Source organism: Nomascus leucogenys, chromosome 7b (assembly GCF_006542625.1).
Source record: "Nomascus leucogenys isolate Asia chromosome 7b, Asia_NLE_v1, whole genome shotgun sequence".
Taxonomy (NCBI): Eukaryota; Metazoa; Chordata; class Mammalia; order Primates; family Hylobatidae; genus Nomascus; species Nomascus leucogenys.
In genome coordinates, this window is record NC_044387.1 from 66,381,955 (window position 1) to 66,407,806 (window position 25,852).

The window sequence follows — 25,852 nt, forward strand, 5'->3', positions numbered from 1 at the left end:
ATGTACCCCCAAACCTAAAATGAAAGTTTAAAAAAAGATGAATGGAAATCCCTGTAAGTCCATAGACTTCATATGACTTACAAATCCATAAATTTGTAACTTGTTTCTTCTACTTGCTTTCCTTAGGATGTCATTGCCAAACAGTTCTGCCTGTCATCTTCTCTGCTGGGCTGGTACCCAAGAGACTACAGATGTCAAAGGTAAGTGAAACATGATCAGTTTCTGGGCCCAGCCCTTTTGCCAGGGTTGCTGTGTTTCTTTCAGGTTCTTTTTTTTCTCTCACTTTACTGAGATATGATTGACAAATAAAAATTGTAGGCCCAGCACTGTGGCTTACACCTGTAATCCCGGTACTTTGGGAGGCCAAGGCAGGCGGATCACTTGACGTCATGAGTTCGAGACCAGCCTGGCCAACATGGTGAAACCCATCTCTACTAAAAATACAAAAACAATATTAGCTGGGTGTGGTGGAGCATGCCTGTGACAGAGCAGGATTCGGTCTAAAAAAACAGCACAAAACCAACCAACCAAACAAACAAACAAAAACAGACCTACTCTCTTAGCTATATATATATATATATATATATATATATATATTTTTTTTTTTTTTTTTTTTTTTTTTTTTTGAGACAGGGTCTCACTGTGTCACCCAGGCTGGAGTGCAGTGGTTTGATCTCGGCTCACTGCAACCTTTGTCTCCCAGGTTCAAGTGATTCTCGTGCCTCAGCCTCCCAAGTAGCTGGGATTACAGGCTCCTGCCACCATGCCTGACTAATTTTTGTGTTTTTAGTAGAGACGTGATTTCACCATGTTGGCCAGGCTAGTCTCAAACTCCTGACCTTGTGATCTGTCCAACTTGGTCTCCCAGAGTGCTGAGATTACAAGCGTAAGCCACCATGCCAGGCTGTCTTAGCAAATTTTAAGTATACATTTTAATTAACCAGTCACCATACTGTGCATAAGGTCTCCTTACGTATTCTCTTATAACTGAAAGTTTGTACTCTTTGACCAAAAATTCCCCATTTATCTTACCTCACACCTCCTGGTAACCACTGTTCTACTATGCTTCTGTAACTTTGACTTTTTAGATTACACATATGAGTGAAATCATGTAGTTTTTGTCTTTCTGTGGCTGAGTAATTTCACTTAGCATAAGGTCCTCCAGGTGCATCCATGTTGTCACATAAACCAAGATGTCCTTCTCTTTAACTCTTTAAGGCTGAATAATTTTCCATTGTATGTACATACCACATTTTCTTTATCCATTCTTTATTGATAGGCACATAAGTTGTATTTATATCTTTTTTTTTTTTTTTTTTTTGAGACGGAGTCTCACTCTGTCGCCCAGGCTGGAGTGCAGTGGCGCAATCTCGGCTCACTGCAAGCTCCACCTCCCGGGTTCACGCCATTCTCCTGCCTCAGCCTCTCTAAGTAGCTGGGACTACAGGCGCCCGCCACCACGCCCGGCTTATTTTTTTGTATTTTTAGTAGAGACGGGGTTTCACCGTGTTAGCCAAGATGGTCTCGACCTCCTGACCTCGTGATCCGCCCGCCTCGGCCTCCCAAAGTGCTGGGATTACAGGCTTGAGCCACTGCACCCGGCCTAGAATTTTATTTTTGGTTTACAAGTTCATTATATATTTTGGATATTAACTCCTTATCTGAGATATGGTTTGCAAATATTTCCCCTTATTCTGTGAGTTTTCTTTTCATTTCGTTGATAGTTTCTTTCATGCGCGTCCATGTGAAGAGACCACCAAACAGGCTTTGTGTGAGTAACATGGCTGTTTATTTCACCTGGGTGCAGGCGGGCTGAGTCTGAAAAGAGAGTCAGCAAAGGGTGGTGAATTATCATTAGTTCTTATAGGTTTTGGGATAGGCGGTGAAGTTAGGAGCAATGTTTTGGGGGGCAGGGGGTGGATCTCTCAAAGTACATTCGCTGGGGTAGGGAGAATTACAAAGAACCTTCTTAAGGGTGGGGGAGATTACAAAGTACCTTCTTAAGGGTGGGGGAGATTACAAAATACATTGATCAGTTAGGGTGGGGCAGGAACAAATCACAATGGTGGAATGTCATCAGTTAAGGCTGTTTTTACTTCTTTTGTGGATCTTCAGTTACTTCAGGCCATCTGGATGTATACGTGCAAGTCACAGGGGATGCGATGGCTTGGCTTGGACTCAGGGGCCTGACAGTTTCCTTTCCTGTGTAGAAAGTTTTTGTTTAATATCGTTCCATTTGTTTATTTTTGCTTTAGTAAACTTTGCTATTGATGTTATATCCAAAATTCACTACCAAGACCAATGTCAGAAAGCTTTCTCCCTATGTTGTCTAGGAGTTTCTTGTTTTCAGGTCTTATATTTAATTCTTTAATCTATTTTGAGTTGATTTTTGTGTATAGTGTAAGATAAGAGTATAATTTCCTTCTTTTATATGTCGATGTCCAGTTTTCTCAGCCTAATTATTGACGAGACTACTGTGGGAGCCATAGGCTCTTGGATCTCTAAAGCTTTGGTAAAAAATCACTGACATGAGGCAGATTGATTAATAAAAGAAAAGGCATAAAAATTTATTTAACATGCATCCACGGGAGCCTTCAGAATAAAAGCCCAACTTCCCAGTGAGTTACAGAAAGGTATATTATCCTGAGGCCACAGTAAAGAATGCAGACTCAGAGCATGTCCAGAAACAGGTAAATCAGGCTTAGTGGCAAGGCAGGTTTAGAGAGAGAGAAATGAGGAGTCTTGGCTGGCAAAGATGGCTTTTTTATGTTAATGAAGCCTCCCTCAGAGAGAATAGATGGCAAATGTTTCTTTTCAGATTTTTAAAGGTGTCAGTTCATCTGCCAGTATTGGAGGGAAAAGTTTTAAATAAATAAATAATAAAGGTGTCAGACTCTCAACCTCTCCTGGATCTGGGGGGAGGCATAGAAAGGGGAGGGGGCATGGCTTCATTAATGGAGATTCTCTACAGATGCAAATTTCCCCCACTTAGAATAGCTTCATGGCCGGGCGCGGTGGCTCACGCTTGTAATCCCAGCACTTCGGGAGGCCGAGGCAGGCGGATCACGAGGTCAGGAGATCGAGACCGCGGTGAAACCCTGTCTCTACTAGCAATACAAAAAATTAGCCGGGCGTGGTGGCGGGCGCCTGTAGTCCCAGCTACCGGGAGAGGCTCAGGCAGGAGAATGGCATGAACCTGGGAGGCGGAGCTTGCAGTGAGCCAAGATCGCGCCACTGCACTCCAACCTGGGTGACAGAGTGAGACTCCGTCTCAAAAAAAAAAAGAATAGCTTCACAAGGCCACTTCTGTCTGCTGGCCAAGTAGCAGCTATTTAAAAATATGTCAAAGAAATATATTTTTGGATAAAATATTTTAATTTCCTTCACTATTCTTTCCCTATTGTGTATTCTTGGTGCTTTTGTTGAAGATTAGTTAACTGTATATGCGTGGGTTTATTTCTGGATTCTCTATTCTTTTTCATTGGCCTGTGTGTCTGTTTTTATGCCAGTGCCATGCTCTTTTGATTGCTACAGTTTTCTAATATAATTTGAAATTAGGACAAATGTTTTTTCTTGCTGCTTCCAAAATTCTCTCTGTCTTTGATTTTTGAAAGTTTTGTTACTGGTGGCAAATCCATACAGGTCTGCAGCAATCGCAATTCTTGCCTCCTCAGAAGAAAGAATTTGACTGAAGGGCATAAGCAGAAGGAGAGACCAAAGCACGTTTCAGAGCAGGAGTGAAAGTTTATTGAAAAGCTTTAGAGCAGGAATGAGAGAAAGTAAAGCACACTTGGAAGAGGGTGAAGCAGGTGACTTGAGAGATTACCTTGGAAGAGGCTAAAGCGGGCAACTTGAGAGATCAAGTGCGCAGTTTGACCTTTGGGTTGGGGTTTCATACGTTAGCATACTTCCAAGGCCTTCCATCCCTTCTCCCCGTTTCTTCCCTTGGGTGGGCTGTCTGCACTTGCAGTCGCCTGCTAACACTTGAGAGCATGCACAGTGTGTTTACTGGAGTTGCATACATGCTCATTTGAGGCATTCTTCCCTTACCAGTCAAATGTCTCTAGAAAGCCATATACTAGTTAAACTCCACAATTTTGCCTCTTAATGTGCAAGCTTGAGCCCATTCATCAAACTCCTGAGATCTTATCGGGACGCTGCTGATCACCAGTTTCAGGTGTTTCTATTTATTGGGAGACTGCCTTTCCCTAGCATTGGCTGTGACCGATTATTATTTTAAAGAGACAGTTAGCAATCACCTGACCATAACCTGGTGGTTGCCTGACATTTCTGGTGTGTATGTGTGGCAAGGTTGGAGGCTAGGCCGTCTCCTGCCCTGCTTGTGCCTGGCTAGCTACCTACTTTAACATTTTCCCCCTCAAGAGTCCAGTACCCCAATTCTTTGGGGAAAATGGATGAAGGTCAGTCTTCTGTAACTGATTCCTGCTGACAGAGAGGGGTGGTAGTGATTGTTCTGCAGGTCTTGGCCTCTTGCTAGCTGTCATGGCAGAGCTGGTTCCATGGGTTGGTGAAAGCAGTATCCAACCAGGTCCAAGAGAGACAGGGACAGGATTTTGCCTCTGTCGTGTCCCGGTGATGAGCAGTCTAGGGGTCCTTTGTAGATGGGTGGCTCTTGAATATTGAGAGGACAGTATCCCTCAATGACGATCATCTGGAGCTTGATGGCCTGAAGGTGAGAGGCAACAAATAGGATTATTAGAATTAGAAGAATGCCAAGCCAAAATAAGGGGGTGATGATAGCTCCAAAAAATTGAGACTGTCAATATCCTCAGGTAGCTGGTGGCTATAGTTATGCCTGCTGAGACTTGGGTGCATGGGGTTGCTAGCTGATTCCAACATGTGCCCAGAATTAGAATATTGATCCAGATTTTTACATTACCCATCCATCTTGTTTCTTCTGAGCTGCAGCCAGAGATCACTGGTTGATTCACAGGAATAAGCAGGGTTAGTCTAAATTGCAGACAAAAACTCAAAAACTGATGAGACTAGAATCTAATAATAGGTGTACCATAGTTTTTGAAACAGAATTTTTTTCTCTCCGGTCCTCAGTTTTATTAAAGACAAATCATGGTAGAACTGACTGGTTCACAATATAAGCTTTAGTCTTATTATACTTGGTGTGGTTATTTGCATAAAGCACAGTGAGAATAATTATCTACCATATAGACTCCTTTTAAAATTGGCTTTAATAAAACTGTGTTCCATAAGGAATTTCAGATAAAACTTTTTTAAAGCCTTAGGTTGGCACCATCATATACCCGTATGACATGGGTAAATTTCTCTCCTCTTGTGATCTCAAGATAACTTGGGGCTTCTAGACCTGTTATAAAGTGATATTCTTTACTCACCACAGGCCAGGAACCCTGTATAGGGACTGTGTAGCCAAGGTATGAGGGCAGTTTTCCGAAGGAGCTTTTATTGGCTTCATAATTCCATTTTGATTCCTTAAAGAAAAGCATGCCATTCCAGTCAAAGCCTTGGTAAAATAACCAGTTACTCCAATTGTGTCCTGTTACAAAAGAAAACAGATTCTCTTCTTTTTTTTTTTTTTGAGACAGAGTCTAGCTTTGTCACCCAGGCTGGAGTGCAGTGGCGCAATCTCGGCTCACTGCAAGTTCTGCCTCTTGGGTTCATGCCATTCTCCTGCCTCAGCCTCCGCAGTAGCTGGGACTACAAGGGCCTGCCACCATGCCCAGCTAATTTTTTTTTTTTTTTTTTTTTTGAGACAGAGTTTCACTCTTGTCGCCCAGGCTAGAGTGCAGTGGTGGGATCTTGGCTCACTGCAACCTCCACCTCCCGGGTTCAAGCGATTCTCCTGCCTCAGCCTCTCGAGTAGCTGGGATTACAGGTGCCCACTACCACGCCTGGCTAATTTATTTTTGGATTTTTAGTAGAGACGGGGTTTCACCATGTTGGGCAGGCTGGTCTTGAACTCCTGACCTCAGGTGATCCAGCCCACCTTGGCCTCCCAAAGTGCTGGGCCACCAGGCGTGAGCCAATTTTTTGTATTTTTTTAGTAGAGACAGAGTTTAACTGTGTTAGCCAGGATGATCTCGGTCTCCTGACCTCATGATCCACTCGCCTCAGCCTCCCAAAGTGTTGGGATTATAGGCATGAGCCACCGCGCCCGGCCCATACAAGATACTTTTTTATATAAAATCTCTTCTTTATAACCTTCGTGCCTTTAGAATCTTTGAATTCAACAAAAATCATTTTCCTTCCATTAGAAAGTTAAGATTTGTACTGCATGTTGCTTTGCAAGTTCTGTAAAGGGCGAAAAAATGAGGAGGTTATTTACATACTGTACTGGAGAAGTTATCCCACCCCAAGAGATTGCTCAGTTAGACTTTTGCTAATGCTTGTCTGAATAAGTGTGGGCTATTTCTATACCACTGGGTAGGACTGTCTAGGTTGAAGTTATTGGTTAAAGATTTAGGTAGGTTTCCTAGGAGAAATAGAGCTATTAGAAAGATGAATTCAGAGGTCAAGTAAATATTAAGCAAGCACCCATCTTGGAAAATATATTTTTGCCCTAAAGAGGTGTTGGGTATTTAGACATCACCAGGGACTGGTCCCTTAAGTAATATAAAGGGATGTGAATTTTTTCTTTTGGAGGGAGGGGGTGCCATTTCCCCATTACCTGACAGGATTTGGAGGAAAGTTGCTCACAGAAGGAGATTAGCACAGAGTAGGCAGCTCTTGAACCCAAAAGGGAAATTTATAAGTTTACTTGCCACCTCCAGAATTGCCCTCAACTTTGTCCTGTTGATGACAGTGTCTGATTTGGAAGCCAGTCAGAGCAGACAGCCCCTTCAGCTCAAGGCCATCAGGAGTTGGGATTCTGTCCCAGGGGTGGCTTGGCCCTCGGAGCAGTCTCATTTCCGGTGGCCGACCTTCTGGCAGAAGAGGCAAGCCATGCACATAGCTTTTATCCCATTGGGGCAGTGCCTTCCAGTGCCCTGGCTTCCTGCACCAATGGTAGTTACCTGGAGAAGTGTCCTTAGGGCAACCTGGAGGGGGCTAGTGGGCTCGCAGAGCAGCCAATAGTTGAGCTCACCTCCTTTCCCTTTGTTTCTCCTTTTCCTTAGCCCTGTCCTCATTTTTCTGCTCTCAGTTATGAAAGACTGAAGAGGCTAATCTGAGGACCTCCTGCACAGTGGCACTAGGTTCCAAGGCTGACTTTTGTAATTTCCTCCCCTTTCATTTTTAAGCCAAATTGTATTACAAAGGAAAACTAGTTTCTTGTTTCAAGGTTTGGGGAGATCTTTCTGTTTTGGGTGATACATCCAAGGGGCATGTCCTGTGGTATTGAGACAAGATTACCTGTCTGTGAAGAGATAACAGAGGAGAAAAAAGTAAAAACAAGGTGTCCCCTCTTACTTTCCTGTTATCTTATATGGGGCATCCCCTATTCATCCTTAGGGTTCCAGAATGAACCGGTCTTACCATGTACCCTTTACCTTGGTCCCATCTCATCACAATTATGCACTTGAGAACAGAGGAGATACTGGAGTGAGCAGTGGGCTCCTTGTTTATCCTTGGGGTTCCAGAATGAACCAGTCTTACCATATACCCCTAACCTTGCCTTCATCTCTTTTCTAATGGTAATCTGTTAGTCTGGGACCAAGCTTTATCTCTGTCCTGTGGGTCTCTTGTGCCTACGATCTTGGGCTGGCCAATATCCTTGTCTCCATGACCTCATAGTGACTCTCACTTGGAGCATTTTAGCAACAAAACCATTATCTTTTCTCAGATTCCCATTTTCCATGTTTTTTAAGTAGAAAAGAGGCCTGCTTTTCAGCTAACTGCCTCAAGGGGACTGGACTTCCCTTCCTTTGAATATGACCTTGAAGGTCTTGATGCATGTTGAGAAGGGCATGGAAGTGATTAGAGAAATGGAGGCTACAGGAAGAAGTGGGAGGATGTGAGAGGAATACTCATGGGAAGCCTTCATATGCTCGCAAAAACAGCAACCCTTGGATTCTAGAGGGAAGCATTTATTTGCCCTCTTGACATAAAGTAGTAACCCCCAGAGAACTTGGGGCTTGGAGTAAGAACTCACAAATGGCAAAGGAACAACTTTGCCTCCTTCCCGAGGGGTTCTAACTCAAAAAAAGCAAGTATGTGGGGCTTTTAAAGGGCCACAGAGTGAGGCCCTATGCAGGTGGACAAACTGCTTCAAAAGCCACTGAAAAACTTACCCCTAGAGCGTAACAGGAACAAAAAGCATATGGCAAGTCATAAGTTGCTGGCAGAGCCAGGGTTCCAATTAGTGTCTGTCCCCACAATGTGCCAAGAGACAGGGGAAGGGTTGGAAGTCATCCAAGTTGGTAGGGTAAAAACAAGTATAAATCTCAGGGGATACCTGCAAGGAAGCCCATGTCTTTGTTGCCATGCAAATGCATCAAGAGCTGCAGGAACATGAATTACAGGGAGTTTGTGTTTAAGAAGTCACGTGGCATGCAAAAGCGAAAACAAAGAGGTGGACTTGCCCCTGAGGCAGACAGTCTGGCAGGTGTGCAAGGCCGTTTCAGAAAACAGGAGAATAGGCAGTGTCAGTTTTTTGGGGAAAGAGGTAATTTTAGTTGAAAAAGCAGAAGAAACCCCAAGCATTGCATGGGTTTAGGCTTTAGTCCTACCATTCTCATGGGCTCCCTGTTTAGGAGGGCCATTAGTACCTCAGTTCTACTTGATGTGGGCCCCAAGGTCTTTCTGACCCCTACAAGCCACCTGCCAGGGTGAGCTGAGAGATCAGCCAGGAGGAGCAGAGCCATTTGCAGCTGAGAGGAATCATTCTGGGGGTTGGTTAGTAAGCAAGAGAGTAAAAGGGGAGAAGAAAACCATGTACAGAGGTTGAATGCCTCCAGCTGAAGAAGGCAAGGTGTAGAAGTCTCTTACCACTAGGGAACATATCTGAGTCATGTAGCACCAAAGTATGTTAGCAGTGGAACGTAGCTGAGTCACAGCACCAAAGTATGTTAACAGCAGAATGTATTTGAATCATAGCACCAAAGTATGTTACCAGCAGCGAATCCATACAGATCTGCAGCAGTCTCAGCTCTTGCCTTCTCAAAAGAAAGAATTCAACTCAGGGGTATAAGGCAGAAGGAGAAACAGAGGCAAGTTTTAGAGCAGTAGTGAAAGTTTGGTAAAAGACTTTAGAGCAGGAATGAAAAGAGGTAAAGTATCCTTGGAAGAGGGCCAAGCAGGTGACTTGAGAGATCAGATGTGCAGCTTGACATTTTGACTTGGGGTTTTATATGTTGGTCTGCTTCTGGGGTATTGTGTTCCTTCTCTCCTGATTCTTCCCTTGGGGTGGGCTGTCTGCATGTGCAGTGGCCTGCTAACACTTGGGAGGGGAGCATGCACAGTGTGTGTACTGGATTGTACACATGCTCACTTGAGGCACCCTTCCCTTACCAGTCAAATGTCCCTAGAAGGTCATATACTAGTTAAACTCTGCCATTTTGCCTCTTAATGTGCACACTTGAGCCCACTTACCCATCTCCTGAAATCTTATCAGGAAGCTGCTGATTACCAGTTTCAGGTGTTTTGGTTTGTTGAGAGACTGTCTTTCCCTGGCATTGGTTGTGGCCAATTATTTCTTTAGAAAGACAGTTAAGCCTGTCTCTCTGATGGTTGCATGACATTCCTGGTGTGTATGTGTGGTGGGGGGTGTGGGGTAGGGGTGGGGAGCCCTCTCCTGTTCTGCTCATGTCTGATTAGCTACCTACTGTGACAGTTTGATTTAATGTGTCATGGCTGAAGAAAGCAAAGATCACTTGATGACCATCCAGAGGCAAAACTTACCTGAAGAATTTAGAAGTAATTAGATTTTCCTATTATCTAAAGCTGGCATGTGGTACCAGTCTTCTTTCCCCCAAATTTATAAGTAACTAGAATTTTTATACATCTCCAGAATGGATGCATATCAAAACTCATTGTGCAACCCTTGCTTACATCAAGGCACCAAAATGTCTACAAATGTAATCATTTACCATAACCTACATGGCTAATATGGTCCAAATTACCCTTAAAGCTTCTGCTTTAAGGTCCATAAATACCCCTAAGGAAAAATCCACCACAATGCACTCAGTCCTCTATTGTTGAGGTGCCCCACTGCACTTTTCTCCAGTGTTCTAATAAAACTACTTTTCAAACCTATACTGTTGTTGGTAAATTATTCTTACTACCCTGCTACCTGCAAGCTGATCACTTTCCATTGCTGGGGCTCTAACACCTCGCCCAACAATGGAAAATTCACCTTTGGGTTGAATCTGTTTGGGAATTTTTGATCTTCATGTACCTGGCTGTCCATATCTCTCTCCAGATTTGGGGAGTTTTTGTTCTTTAAATAAGTTTTCCACTTCTTTCTCCCTTCTGGTACTTTCTTTCTCTTTTCCTTCTGGTACTACCATAGTCTGTATATGTATATTAGTTCTCTTGATAGTGTTCCACAAATCCCATAGCCTTTCCTCATTTCTTTTCTTTTTTTTTTTTTTTTTTTGAGATGGAGCCTCATTCTGTCACCCAGGCTGGAGTGCAGTGGTGCAATCTCGGCTCACTGCAATCTCTGCCTCCCGGGTTCATGCCCTTATCCTGCCTCAGCCTCTCCGAGTAGCTGGGACTACAGGCGCCTGCCACCACACCCGGCTAAATTTTTGTATTTTTAGTAGATACAAGGTTTCACCACGGTCTCGATCTCCTGACCTTGTGATCTGCCCGCCTCAGCCTCCCAAAGTGCTGGGATTACAAGCGTGAGCCACCGCGCCCGGCCTTCCTCATTTCTTTTCATTCATTTTTTTCTTCTTTCTCCTCTGACTGGGTAGTTTCAAATGATCTGCTTTGAGTTCATAGATTCTTTCTTTTGCTTGATCAAGTTAGCTGCTGATGCTCTCCATTGCATTTTTTATTTCATTTATTGCATTATTCAGCTCCAGAATTTTTTAAAATAAATTTTATTGTGCTTGCTTAAGGTACGGGAACACTTTGTTTTATTACATTTTGCTCTGTTGTGCTTCACAAATTGAAAGTTTGTGGCAACCTTGCATCAAGCAAATCTATTGCTGCCATTTTTCCAACAGCATGTATTCACTTCTTGTCTCTGTGTCACATTTTGATAATTCTCACAATATTTTAAAATTTTCATTATTATTGTGTCTGTCATGGTAATCTGCAATTAGTGATGTTTGATATTATTATTGTAATTGTTTTGAGACACCACAAACCACACTCATATAAGACAGCAAACTTAATTGATAAACTTTGACTGCTTTGCCAACCAGCCATTTCCCCATTTCTCTCCTCTCCTTGGGCCTCCCACTTCCCTAAGACACAACAATATTGAAATTAGGCCAATTAATAACCCTACAATGGCCTCTAATTGTTTGAGTGAAAGGAAGAATCACATATTTCTCACTTTAAATTAAAAGCTAAAACGGTTTAGCTTAGTAAGGAGGGCATATTGCAAGCCAAGACAGATGAAAAGCTCAGCCTCTTACACCAAACATTTAGCCAAGTTGTGAATACAAAGAAAAAGTTCTTGAAGGAAATAAACGGTGCTACTACAGTGAACGCACAAATGATAAGAAAGCAAAACAGCCTTATTGCTAATATGGGGAAAGTTTTAGTTGTCTGAATAAAAGATCAAAGCAGCCACAACATTTTCTTAAGCCAAAGCCTAATCCAGAGAAAGGCCCTAACTCTCTTCATTCTAGGAAGAATGAGAGAGGCAAAGAAGGTGCAGAAGAAAAATTTGAAGCTAGCAGTTGTTGTTGGTTCATGTAAAGAAACAAGCAATCTCCATTACATAAAAGTGCAAGGTGAAGCAGCAAGTGCTGATGTAGAAGCTGCAACAAGTTGTCCAGAAGACATAGCTAAGGTAATTAATGAAGGTGGCTGTACTAAACAATATATTTTCCATGTAGACAAAACAGTCTTCTGTTGGAAGAAGATGCCATCGAGAACTTTCATAGCTAGAGAGAAGAAATCAAAGCCTGGCTTCAAAACTTCAAAGGACAGGCTGACTCTCTTGTTAGGGGCTAATGCAGCTGGTGACTTTAAGTTGAAGCCAAAGCTATTTACTATTTTGAAAGTCCTAGGGCCCGTAAGAATTATGCTAAATCCAGTCTACCTGTGCTGTATCAATGGGACAACAAAGCCTGAATGACAGCACTTCTGTTTATGGCATGACTTCCTGAATATATAAGCCCACTCTTGAGACTTACCACTTGGGAAAAAAGGTTCCTTTCAAAATATTACTGCCCACTGACAATGCACCTGGTCACTCAAGAACTCTGATGGAGATGTACAAGGAGTTTAATGTTGGTTCCATGCCTGCTAACACAACATCCATTCTGTAGCCTATGGATTAGGAGGAAATTTCGACTTTCAAGTTTTATTATTTAAGAAATATGTTTCATAAGGCTATGGCCACCATAGATAATGATTCCTTTAATGAATCTGAGCAAAGTAAATTGAAAATCTTCTGGAAAGGATTCTCCAATCTAGATGCCATTAAGAATATTTTTCATTAATAGAAGGAGGTCAGAATATGAAAATTAACGGGAGTTTGGAAGAAGTTGATTCCATCCCCTGTGGATGACTCTGAGGGGTTTAAGACTTCAGTGGAGTAAGTATGTGTAAGATGGGATAGAAGTAGCAAGAGAACTAGAATTAGAGGTGGAGCCTAAGGATGTAACTGAATTGCTGCCATCTCATAATACAACTTTAATAGATGAGGAGTCGCTTCTTATGGATGAGCAAAGAAACTGATTCCTTGAAATGGAATCTACTCCTGGTGAAGATGCCATGAACATTATTTTAATGACAACAAAGAATTTACAATATTAAATAAACTGAATTGATAACGCAGCAACAGGGTTTAAGATGATTGATTCCAACTTTGAAAGTATTTTTAAATTAAGGTATGTCCATTTTATTTCTTTTTATTTTATTGTTTTTATTTTTGAGATGGAGTCTCACTCTGTTGCCCAGGCTGGAGTGCAGTGGTGCAATCTCGGCTCACTGCAAGCTCCGCCTCCTGGGTTCAAACGATTCTCCTGGCTCAGCCTTCCGAGTAGCTGGGATTATAGGCACCTGCCACCATGCCTGGCCAATTTTTGTATTTTTAGTAGAGACGGAGTTTCACTATGTTGGCTAGGCTGGTCTTGAACTCCTGACCTCACATAATGTGCCCACCTTGGCCTCCCAAAGTGCTGGGATTACAGGTGTGAGCTACTGCACCTGGCTCATTTTATTTTTAGGCATAATGCTATTGCACACTTAATAGACTACAGCATAGGGTAAACATAACTTCTATATGCACTAGGAAACAAAAAGTTCATGTGACCCACTTTATTGTGATGTTTTCTTTCTTGAAATGGACTGGAACTGAACCCACACTGTCTCTAAAGTACGCTTGTATACAATATGATGCTATAGAGTACATATATAGTAAACAGGTTACCATAATGAAGCAAATTAAATATCCATCATCTCACATAATTACCCTTTCTTATGGCAAGAGCAGCTAAAATCTACTCATTGATTAATAGCATGAATCCAGGATCTAGTACAGTTTTATTACCTACAATCCTCACGTGTTCATTAGATCTCTAGACTCGTTCTTCCTACGTATCTGCCAGTTTGTATCTTCTGACCTACCTATTCTGTTTGTTTTTTATTTCTGTTTGTTGAACTTCTCATTTGGTTCATGTGCTGTTTTCCTGATTTCATTAAGTTATCTGTGTTCTCTTTGTGGCTCACTGTGCTTTTTCATAACAGTTATTTTAAATTTGTCAGGAAATTTGTAGAGCTCCATTTTGGGGGGTTGGTAACTGGAAAAATACAGTGTTTCTTGGGTGGTGACATGTTTCCTTGATTTTTCTTATTGCTCAAAGTCTTGAGGTACTGTCTTTGCCTTTGGAGATATAGTCACATCCTCCAGTCTTCACTGACCGGCTTCAGGGGAGAAACACATTCACCAGTCAGCTCAGCTGGGTATTTGATGGCTCTCTCAGGCCTTTTCTATGGATGCGCCCATTCCACCCCTCTTACTCCCTCTTTGGAGGGAATTCTTAAGATTGTATGGCTTCTGTCAATCCTGCAGAGCAAGACCAGACACTGAGAGGCTCTTGTTTGTCTTCCCTAGAGCAGTGCCCTAAAATGCTCACATTTGTGTGCTTTCTCCCAGTCTCATGGAGTTGGGTGGGCTGTCTGCACATGCCATCTGCAGAGGCTTGCACTTGGTGTCTCCAGGGACACATATGGAGAACAGGCTACAGGGGAAGGAGTAGTGATGCACGTGGGGCATTGGGTGTACCCATGGGCCAGCTGGGGTGGTCTGCAGGTGAGGCATCCCAAGCAGCTCATGAGTGGGTTTCTGATGGACTGCCCGAAGCAGTAATTGGGATCCATGGCCTTTTGTTGAGTTCCGAGCCCTGGTGGCTGTGAGTCTTTGCCTTTCTTCCCTGTTTGCAGCCTCCCTCACCACTCAGCTGTGATAATCACCTCAGTATTTTCTGTGGGGTGAGAAAGAAGTGGGCCTCTTGGGCAGTGTCTCGCACAGCTGGAGGAGCCAGGCGCTCACTCACTATTCTCTCACTTCCTGTGGGAAGAATCGTGGGCTGAGGAGCTCTCTCTTGACACCGAGTTGTGCTACCTTGCAGGAGAGGTGTCACAGGTAAAGGGAAACTGTTCTTCTTACCCTCTTCAATTCATCTATTCTTGGAGTTTTTACCCCACTAATGTGCTGGAATTTCTCCACTGGCCACCCAGGCTCCCACTATAGTACTGTCATCCATGGGTGGTTGTCAAAATCAATCCGTCCAGGGGGAAATGATGGTAGAAAACTCCTATTCTGCCATTTTACTGACATCACTCTCCTCTACTTGTAGATTCTTGATGGTAGCCCCAATGGCTTCCATTTGCCTACTAAAGGGATGGTGGTCTTTAGCAGGAAAATGACCATGTTACACGCTGGAACAGTTGCTCTTAAAAGTGACGATTCTTCCAAAGCAAGCATTTTTCTCTTTCATATTAGTCCCAAAATGTAACTTCCACCAGAGCTTGGAGCTCTAGGTGATATAATCTGAGCTTTACTGAGTACACCAAGGAACTAAGAAGATAAACCAAAACTATCAACTATCAACTGTAAACTATATTTACTAATCTATAGCCACCTCCACCCTGTTTCAGTTAAATTAGGTTAACACTAGTTGTTATAGATAACCCCCCCAAATTATCTATTTTCTATTATCAAAATTATCTATTAATTAGGGGGTTGATAGATAAACTTCCAAATTCCAGTTGCTTAACACAATAAATTTTTTTTTTCTTTATCCAAAGGCAAAGTTGGCTGTTCTGCAGGTAGACCTTTCTCATGGTGACCTGGGACACAGACTTCCTTTCTCTTGGGCTTCCACCAATACCCGAAGCCCTAGAGCCCTTTGTCTCCATCTGGCAGGTGGGGGTGAAGGGGAGGGGAGACACACGTGCTCTTTCTCCACTTCAGCCTGGAAGTGACTTGCATCACTTATGCTCACATTCCAATGTGATGCCAGAGAGCTCAGAAATGGATTCCTTGGCTGGGAAGCCACTTCCTAGCAACAACTGCACACTATGGAAGGGAACAGCTAGCCATTCTGCCACACACTGATTTTGAGAAGAGAACACAATAGATTATTTTCCATATAATTTCCATCTCTCAGGGTTGAATCTTTGAAGGTTTAACAAGACTAATGATTTTAATATCAAATTAGGATTTGTAGCAATTTATAAAATATTCAGGTAATGCCCTTTTGTGGTGGGATGTGTCTATGTGTGTGGTAGGGGCTGCGCATGGTGGAAAAAGTTATCCTGAAGCCTTACTGGGTTTTCTTAAATAATGGAGATAAAGGTTTTTGATGGTTGCCTTGGATGATCACTATTCTGTTAGCTTTCCTGGTAAAATTTGACTTCATGAGCATAGTACATCTGAGGAGGGTTTTATGTGTTCCTCTGTGGTTTGTTGAGGCAAGAGGAGAGGACAGCTGACCATGTGTGCTATTGTTAAAATCAGGAGACTTTCTTTCTTCCTTTTGCAGTAAAGAACATAAAATTGAAACACACTATGTAGCTTGAAGACAAGTCTGAGCCTGTGTTTGGGAAATTAAACAGCCTGAACACGTCATTCATAGTAAGTTAAGGTGACAGCACATCTGATCTGAGTAGCACAAAGTACAATTCTATTACATTCATATTGTTTTTTGTGCCTTTCAGAATTCTGATTAGCTTTGCTAATCACCTGTGGCCTGCTAGACCTGCTGAGCAGTCCTGAAGTTAGGTGGGTGGGGGCATTTGAGGGGTGGAAACATGAGTAGTGAAAGCAATAATCTACTACTCTACAGCAGGTATTACTTTGCATTCCTATCTCCTCTCCAGTTATTATAGTAAAGCACTGGGAGAATGAAAGGTAGAAATGGCATCAGTGAATATACTCATAATGACTGCTTATCAATTTACCCATATTGCCTTTTTCATTCTTCGCAAGTGGTCATTTTCATATAACTGATGCTGCCTCTCTTCATTAAGAGGTAACAGTACATCAAAGCAGAACTATTTAATTTACCCAAATGATAATTTCTCCTTGTGCTTCTTTTCCATTTCCATGTCAAATTTTGGATTATCAACATTAATTTTGCTTGAAGCCAAGGATCAAATTGTCAGGGCAAGCCAATTATATAAATTTGCTTGTCACTAGTGGAGTTTGGTCGACTAGTTGTTCCTTTGTAACATCCATTCATAAATAGAAAAATTGCATGGGCTGTTCTTAAGTGTGATTCATGATCATCACAGGAGAAAAGTTCTCAAATTCCTTTTCACATCTGCCTTTCAAAGAGTTCAGTTGTATTTCTGCCTACATTAAAGTGCTTTTCCTTTTGCATTAATATTAATTTTCTTTCCAAGGGTTTGATTTGGTTGCAGCTTTTCTGACCTGATTCCCTTCTATATCATATGCTCAGCTCTTATATTCAAAGTAGAACAAAGCAATAGCTAATAAAAATCCAGTATTATAAAGCTGCAATACAACAAAATTTTAATTCAACTTTCTCTCCATTGTACTATGCTAATACAGATTCTAATATGTTTTGTTTTATTAAACTTCTGTCTAGCAGAAGCAGCTTTATGAAGAGCATGTAGAATGCAAACCATGATACAGCTGGGCCAACACTCACAGGCTTTCCCTTTCCTTTCTCTGTCCTAAGCTCCGTATCTGTGCCCCACACCTGTACTGCTCTAGGGAGAGCTCAGCTGAACCTTGCAAAAGAGTGCACTTGTCTCTTTTATTCTTGCTGTTCCAGGAGATGTAACATGCACTAGGAGGAGGTGTTATGTGGTTAAGACCACAGTAAAGTCCAGATATGAAAATGTGTAAGATATCCTTGGGATATTTCCTAAACACAGACAGCAAACTTCAAGTCTCCGAATCAGCTACCTGGAAATGCTTTTATGGGATAAGACATTTAACAAGGACGGCAGTGCCTAGGAGAATATTGACAAGAACCAAATAATATTCTATGAGGGCAAAATGCGTGTGAGTTGCAACGTAATTTCAAGAGTATTTGTGTCCATTTTTAACATCCTTTCTCACCAAATCTTTCAATCCCACTTTTATTCTTCTGTAAAGCCTTTCCAAGCCTTGAAAAACTTCAAAAAGCAGTAAGAACTCACTGGACCACCCCATGTCTTGCCAACCCAATCTATTCTCCACAGAGGGACATCTTAATGCATAAACAAAATAATCTCACTTCTGTTTCCTATTGCACTTACAACAAAATCCTAATTTTCTACCATGGCCTGGAAGGTCTTGCACGAATGTGACCTTGCCTATCTTTCCAGTCTCATTTCACACCTTCTCCCACCTTTGCTCATCCTGTTCCACTTATATTGTATTCTTTTAGCAACTTGAAACTGCTAAGCTATTTCCCACATCAGGACCTTTACATGTGCTGAATCTTTGCTGGAACACAATTATCCCAGTTCTGCTGAGCTGTATCCTTCAGGTCCTTCAATTCTGAACTTAAATGTCACCTCTTCAGAGAGGCCTTTCCTGGCTACCGTGTTTAAATTAAGTTTTTCACATTCTCACCCTCTTCATCTCTATCTTGATGCCTGCTTTGCTTTCTGTGTATTATGGTATTTGTTTACTTGCTTATTATCTCTTTCTCCTACTAGAACATAACCTTTATGAGGGAGGAACTTGTCTGTCTTGTCTTTGTATTCCCAGCACTTGGCACAGGGCATCACACAAAGCAGATTGTTTGTCATTATTTGTTGAACGATGGTTTTTACGGTCCTTCCATGGTTGGCTTTTTCCTTCCCACAACGTACTTCTTCATAGGGGCAGATCTTTGTTTATAATTTGTCTTCCAAAAGGAAACTTATACATGACTTTTAAAAATTAAAATGTAGTGTACAGAAGCAACATTTGAAAAACTGTGTTTCCAATGACAGCCTTTAGAATCCTATGTAGAAGCCCCTAGAATTGCAATACTTTAAAAATGAAGTGAATGACTAGTGCATGGCACTGTTGCACACAAAAATGATTTTAGTTATATTCACTTCTCCATCCCCTATCAAGGTTCTGTGATGCGCTAAAGGAGATACGGCCAGGCAAACCCCAAATCTGAAACTTATGCATAAGGAATATAAATAAGGGATGGCAAATGTGATTTGGGGGGAGAGGAAAAGAGGAGAGAGGGCAGGTGACTGGCTGGTGGCTGTGGGAGAGTTGGAGCCTGAGGCTGGGGAAGGACCTCCCATTTCTTAGCAATGTGAGTATCTGGTGACTTCCAAGCTTGGTTGGTTTTGTTTTGATCATGCCTCAGAGGTGTGCTCCCTTGTTCTGTGGTTGGATCATTTCCAAAGCTTATTGATCCTGGAGGTTGGGGCCCCAGAATGAAGGTGGAAACAGGTGGGTTAGGGCATGCCTCAATAGAGGGAGGCTTTTTCCATGGGTCTTCTGGTCTGTCTAAGAAAGGGACTCTACGCTGGCTCTGGGATGCGAACATAAAGGAGCAATGGGCACCTCGCCCAGCTTTCCTGGGAGAGACTCACAGCTCCCCAGCCAAGGCTTCCTCACACCCAGGCCAGCTTTTCCCAGCAGAGGAAACTTCCGTCTCCAAGGCCTCCTCTTGTTCTGAAGTCCAGAAATGGGGCCAACAGGAAGACTCTCACTTCTCACTTCTCCTCAGCTATACAGGGAGATACCCAGGAGTGAAACCCACCCACCTACACTCCCCCAAAGGAGCCCTAGGTCTTACTGTGATTAAGACTCTCCTTCTGTGAGTGACTCCACACAATATTCCACCTGTCAGCTGAGCTGTTGCTAGCTGAGGTGCTGCACTTTTTACCCCACCACATATTCCCCGGGAGTGTTCTTCTTGCTCTTCCTCCACCCATCTCCCCACACTGATTGCCTAGCAGAGACTGATGTTTAGAACTTCCTTCCTGGTACAAGGCCTTACAGGTCATTCTGCTGATGGGAGAAAAGGACTCCGAAGGGCTTTGGTGTGATTGTCTTCATTGTTTTGCCCTAGGGTCACCCTTATTTGCCTTCCTTTTTCAACAAAGGAAAGATGCCCCTGTGGGACAGTGGAGGGGTCAGGGGTCAGACAGGCAGGCTGCTCCCTCACCTAATCACTGCCCTTACCCTCCTTCCCCATTTCTCTATGGACCTTGATAGCCACAGCTGCCCAAGGTTTGCAACAAAGGGAACTAGGTGACCGAAAACAAGCCTCACTCACCACGGTGTGAGCTGTTATGGCAGAGGGACCTTTTAACTTCATGACTTAGACTGTTTTTTGGCTAATTTGTATGCCTTGCTGTGAGAAGTGAATACATTTCTTTTAAACTACAGGAAGAAAAAAAGATGTCCAGGTGTGGTGGCTCACGCCTGTAATCCCAGCACTTTGGGAGGCCGAGATGGGTGGATCACAGGGTCAGGAGTTCGAAACCAGCCTGGCCAATATGGTGAAACCCTGTCTCTACTAAAAATACAAAAATTAGCCAGGTGTGGTGGCGGGTGCCTGTAGTTCCAACTACTCAGAAGGCTGAGGCCGGAGAATTGCTTGAACCTGGGAGGTGGAGGTTGCAGTGAGCTGAGATCACACCACTGTACTCCAGCCTGGGTGACAGAGTGAGACTCTGTCTCAAAAAAAAAAAAAAAAAAAAAGATCACACTGGCCACCAATATGTCTAGGTAGAGTGATAAACACTTTGCCTGGAATTGAGGGCCTCACCACACTAAACATGACAGCTATGCTGTGTGACTGCCAGCACACCCCATTGAATCCCAGGATGGGCCTGTGGACTCAGAAAATATCAATGTCCCTTCCAGGTGGTGGGAATTTTGTTTTGTTTTGCTCTCTCTATTTTAAATTAGAAAACAGACTAAGAAATAGTTAAATGTGTTTGCCGGAAAATATTCAAGTGTAAGGCAACAGTTTCCAAATTCCCTGCAGAGACTGGGCACAAGGGAACATTGGCAGCCAAGCCTGTTATTAAGAAGGTCACAAGATGCCATCTGTTACTGCTTGCACTTTACTGTTCAAGCATAACATCAACTAGGAGGTGGCTGCAATTGATTTTGCATGTGAACTTAAAAGATACAGCTATGGTGGACACCATAGTGATTTTAGTAGACTTATATGAACAAACCATGTGTCTGCCCATGAGATGGGCGGGAGTTACGTGGGGAGAAAATAGGGAAAAGGTGAAGCATTAGTTTTAGTTCTGTCCTTGGTTATAGCTCAAATGTAATTTGGGATGCTCCTTGGTGATTTTCCTTTTTTTTTTTTTTGTGCTTGGTTTTAGCCGTTTACAAAATATAATAGAACTGCCTTCTTTATAATTACCAAGTTAAGGCAGATAAATGGGGGAGGGCACAAATAAAAAGACAGATAAATGAACTGCCTTATTCTTTTGTTCCCAAAGAATAAAAGAATGAAAAATTCTTTTAAAGAATTTCTAAAATCCACAAGAAAGTTAAAATGGCACAGTCAATACCCACCTGCCCTCTCCTAGATTCATCAATTGTTAATATTTTGCCACATTTCCTAACATTTGCTTTATCTAAATCTCTCTATACTGATACCTATATATACTTATTTGCTGGAATGTTGAGAGTAAAATTAAAATATCATAACAGTATATCCTAAATACTTCTGCATGTGTCTCCTAAGGATAAGAATGTTCTCTTACATTACCACAACATTGTTATCATGCTCAAAAAAAGTCTGACATTTCTTAAAGTCAGCTGATCAGAAAAAAAAGAAATTTAACATTGCTAGAATAATTTTTATCTAATACATAGACCATTGAATGACTTATTCTTAAAAATCTGTCAGGCTGGGTGCGGTGGCTCAAGCCTGTAATACCAGCACTTTGGGAGGCCGAGGCAGGCGGATCACGAGGTCAGGAGATCGAGACCATCCTGGCTAACATGGTGAAACCCCGTCTCTACTAAAAATACAAAAAATTAGCCGGGCATATTGGCGGGCGCCTGTAGTCCCAGCTACTCGGGAGGCTGAGGCAGGAGAATGGCGTGAACCCAGGAGGTGGTGGTTGCGGTGAGCCGAGATCGCGCCACTGCACTCCAGCCTGGGGGACAGAGAAAGACTCCGTCTCAAAAAAAAAAAAAAAAAAAAAAAAAAAAATCTGTCAGGAAAGAGGTTTGCTCTCTAATCTATCCCAATGGTTAACACATCTCTCTTTAAGACAATGATACATTATATTTTTGAGACACTTTGAAAAATCTGATGAAAGCTCTAGGACCTATCTTCAGAAAAATATCCATAAAGACTGTACCAGTCCGTGGCCTGTTAGGAAGTGGGCCGTACAGCAGGGGGTGTACAGTGGGGAGCAAGCAAACCTTCATCTGCATTTATGGCCACTCCCCATGGTTGGCATTACTTCCTGAGCTCCGCCTCCTGTCAGGTCAGTGGTAGCATGAGATTCTCATAGGAGTGCAAACCCTTTTGTGAACTGAGCATGCAAAGGATCTGGGCTGCATGCTCCTTATGAGAATCTAATGCCTGATGATCTGTCACTGTCTCCCATCCCCCTAGATGACACCATCTAATTACAGGAAAACAAGCTAGGGCCCCCACTGATTCTACATTATGGTGAGTTGTATAATTATTTTATTATCTATTTCAATGTAAGAATAATAGAAATAAAGTGCTCAATAAATATAATGCGCTTGAATCATCCTGAACCATCACCCCTGCCCCTGCCCACCCACCTTCCATGTTTCCATGTTTCCATTGTCTTCCCTGACACTGGTTCCTGGTGCCAAAAAGGTTAGGGACTGCTGCATAAAGACACTTATACTGGCCAACAACGCATACATCTTGGCTGCTTCTAGGTTGTAGTGTTCACATTTAATCTAAATTCTCGTCCTTTGTGTACATACAACTTAAGGCTGCAGTACTCAAAAAGGATGGAGAATGGTTTGTCTTCACCTTCCAACATTATGTTTTGTGTTCATGAACCTTCATTTCAAACGACAGGCAGGTGGGAGATCAAAGTATCCCCAACATATTAAAGGAAAAAAGAAACAGATAAGGCTGACAGTTGTACTATGACAGACACCCAGTAGGTGGACTAAATGATTAGAAGACCTGGAGGTATACTTCCAAACTTGAGCTTCTCTGCTTCTGCCAGCCTACACTTGCTTTCTTGATAATTTGCTTTTAAAAACTAAATACCTGTAACCTGGAATTACGGGAAATACAGGTATTTCCATCAGGGTTGGCACAACATTTAAGGACCTAATACCTAAAGATAGAATTTGTTGGTAATTACAAAGATATTTAGTTTTATCAGCAAATTGCCCAATTCAGTTACAGTTCTAAGACTGGGAAGTGGGAGCAGGAAGGTAGATACATACTAGCAAATTAGGGTAACATTAAATGTCCTTAAAAGGCCAGCTGAAGCTGCCAAGGTCAAACTTTACCATGGGCTCTATTTTGTGAACTGTGACCTCGCAAAGAAAAGTCATTAGCTAACCGTACTCCAACATATGTGAGCTTAACACTGGTGAAGAGGAACACTGGTTCCTCTCCATATACCGCTAAAGAAAATGAGAGACATTTCTAGTTCAGTGAGAAAAATGACCAAGCTGGCTGAAAGATAAACACAAATGTAAAAATACCTAATGCTACGGTCTAGCACAAATTCTAATGTCTGGTTTTTTTCCCCATAATGCACCAAATGCCCTCAAAATTACTTTCTATAAAACTTTAATATTATAGAATCATATCACTTACTAATTAATGATTAGTATAATTCTTGAAAGAAAGGGTAACGAAAAGCTAGTTAAGCCTCTGGGAGGCCTGTGGGATTTATAAAAGTCTTACAGAGCTTTGAAAGGCTAAGAATTCACAGAGCATGGAACAATCAGCACTAATTGTGAAGGATAAACTTCTTATCCGTCTGCTTTCACTGTGGCTATGAAAAAGTGGGTTTTTCTTGAATTTAGCTAAGTAATTGTTAAGCTCTTTGACTCTTGTTTAAGATACCTTGTTTTAAAAAAAAAGTTTATCAGCATAAAATAGCACACACAGCAATGAACATTTGCCACAGGCTAGTCCTCTCTCTTGACTTATTTCTAATGACCAGGTCCCATCATATTACGTCAAGCAAGACACCCTTTCAGCATTTTCCCCTGATTTTTAATAAAATCACAAAGATAACTCAGTATAATTCGTCATTAGAAAATCAATCTGGGCACCATGGCTCATGCCTGTAATCCCAGCACTTCGGGAGGCTGAAGTAGGAGGATTCCTTGAGCTCAGGAGTTCGAGACCAGCCTAGGTAATAGAGTGAGAACTCATCTCTATGAAAAATGTTTAAAAATTAACTGAGTATGGTGGCACGTGCCTGTAGTCCCAGCTACTTGAGAGGCTGAGGCAGGAGGATCACTTGAGCCTGGAAGTTGGAGGTTGCAGTGAGCCATGATCATGCACTGCACTCCAGCCTGGGTGGCAGAGCAAGACTGTTTCAAAAAAAAAAAAAAAAAAAAAAAAAAAAGAAAGAAAAGAGCAAGTGAAAAAGCACAATGACATCGTATGTTCTCACTCGTAAGTGGGAGCTAAGCTATGAGGATTGCAAAGGTATAAGAATAATACAATAGACTTTGTGGACTCGGGGGAAAGGGTGGGAGGGGGATGAGGAATAAAAGACTACACTTGGGTACAGTGTACACTGCTTGGGTGATGGGTGCACCAAAATCTCAGAAATCACCACTAAAGAACTTACTCATGTAACCAAACACCTCCTGTTCCCAAAAAACCTATTGAAATAAAAAAATCAGAGAAGTTTAAATAAATAAATTAAAAGAAAAAAACCGTAATGAGTTACTACTTCACATCCATTAGAATGGCTATAATCACAAAGACAATAACAAATGTTGGAGATGATGTAGAGAAATAGGTACCTTCATTCATTGCTGGTGGGAATATAAAAGAATACAGCCACTCTGGAAAACACCTTGGCAGTTTCTTTAAAAGTTAAACAAAAATTAATAGCAGAACCCAGCGATGCTACATATAGGTTTTTACCCACTAGAAATGAAAACACGTGTCTACACAGACTTGCATGTGAATGCTCATCACAGCATTATCCACAGCAGCCAAAATTGGAAACCCTAAAGTCTGTTACCTGGTGAATGAGTAACAAAATCTAGTATATTCGTACAATGGAATACTATTCAGCAATTAAAAAAAAAGAACAACATACTAAAACAGCTACAACATGGATGAACCTCAAAACATTGTATTGAGTTAAAGAAGTCAGACATACAAGATCACATAGTGTATGATTCCATTTATATGAAATGTCCAGTAAAGGCAAATCTATAGAGAAAGTAGATGAGTGGTTTTCCAGTGCTGGCGGTAAGAAATGGGATTAACTATAAATGAGCAAAAGGAATCTTATTGGGATGATGAAAATACTCTAAAACTAGATTATGGTGATGATTGCAAAACCTGATAAGTTTACTTAATTCACTGAACTGTGTACTTAAATTTTATCAATTTCAAGGTTTATAAGTTATATATCAATAAAATTGTTTAGAAAAATACACCTGAGCTTCTCAAGACCTTAATAAAAATTTACAGCCTTGGAATTTCAGCAGTCTTTCCTCTCTCTAATTCTAAGAGTGTAAGTTGTGTATCATAGGAGAACATTTCAGACACAAAAATGTTTACCTGTCCCAAAAGCTCCAGAAGAATTACTATGAATTTAACTTCTACAGTTTTGTCTTACCTGTTTGATGCTTACTTTTAAAAATATATTATTCTTCATTGACACATAATAATTGTATATATTTCTGGAGAACAGTGTGGTATTTTAACACATGTATACAATGTGTAATGAGTGAGTCAGGGTAACTGGCATATCCATCACCTCAAACATTTATGATTTATTTGTATTGGGAACATTCAAAATCCTTTCTTGTAGCTATTCGAAAATATGCAATTTTCCAGAGATATTTCAAATAAAAAAGAAAATACACAATAAATTATTGGGCTTTTTTTTGAGACAGGGTCTTGCTCTGTTGCCCAGCCTACAGTGCAATGTGCAATCATGGCTCACTGCATCCTCCACTTTCCAGGCTCAGGCAATCCTCCTGCCTTAGCCTCCCTGGTAGCTGGAACCCCAGGTGCCACCATCACACCCAGCTCATTTTTAAAAATTATTATTTGTAGAGACGGGGGTCTCCCTATGTTGCCAATGCTGGTCTCAAACTCCTGGCCTCAAGTGATTCTCCTGCCTTGACCTGCCA

At 41.9% G+C, this 25,852-nt stretch overlaps 1 protein-coding gene across 1 annotated transcript in view; it reads left to right on the forward strand.

Moving 5' to 3' along the window:
- Positions 1-25,852, forward strand: part of C7BH4orf51 (chromosome 7b C4orf51 homolog) — a 51,971-nt gene that overhangs the window by 20,149 nt on the left and 5,970 nt on the right. Inside the window, exon 2 of the mRNA XM_030815215.1 lies at positions 127-200. Within this exon, the coding sequence (XP_030671075.1) occupies positions 127-200 (74 nt within the window). The remainder of the gene's footprint in view (positions 1-126; positions 201-25,852) is intronic.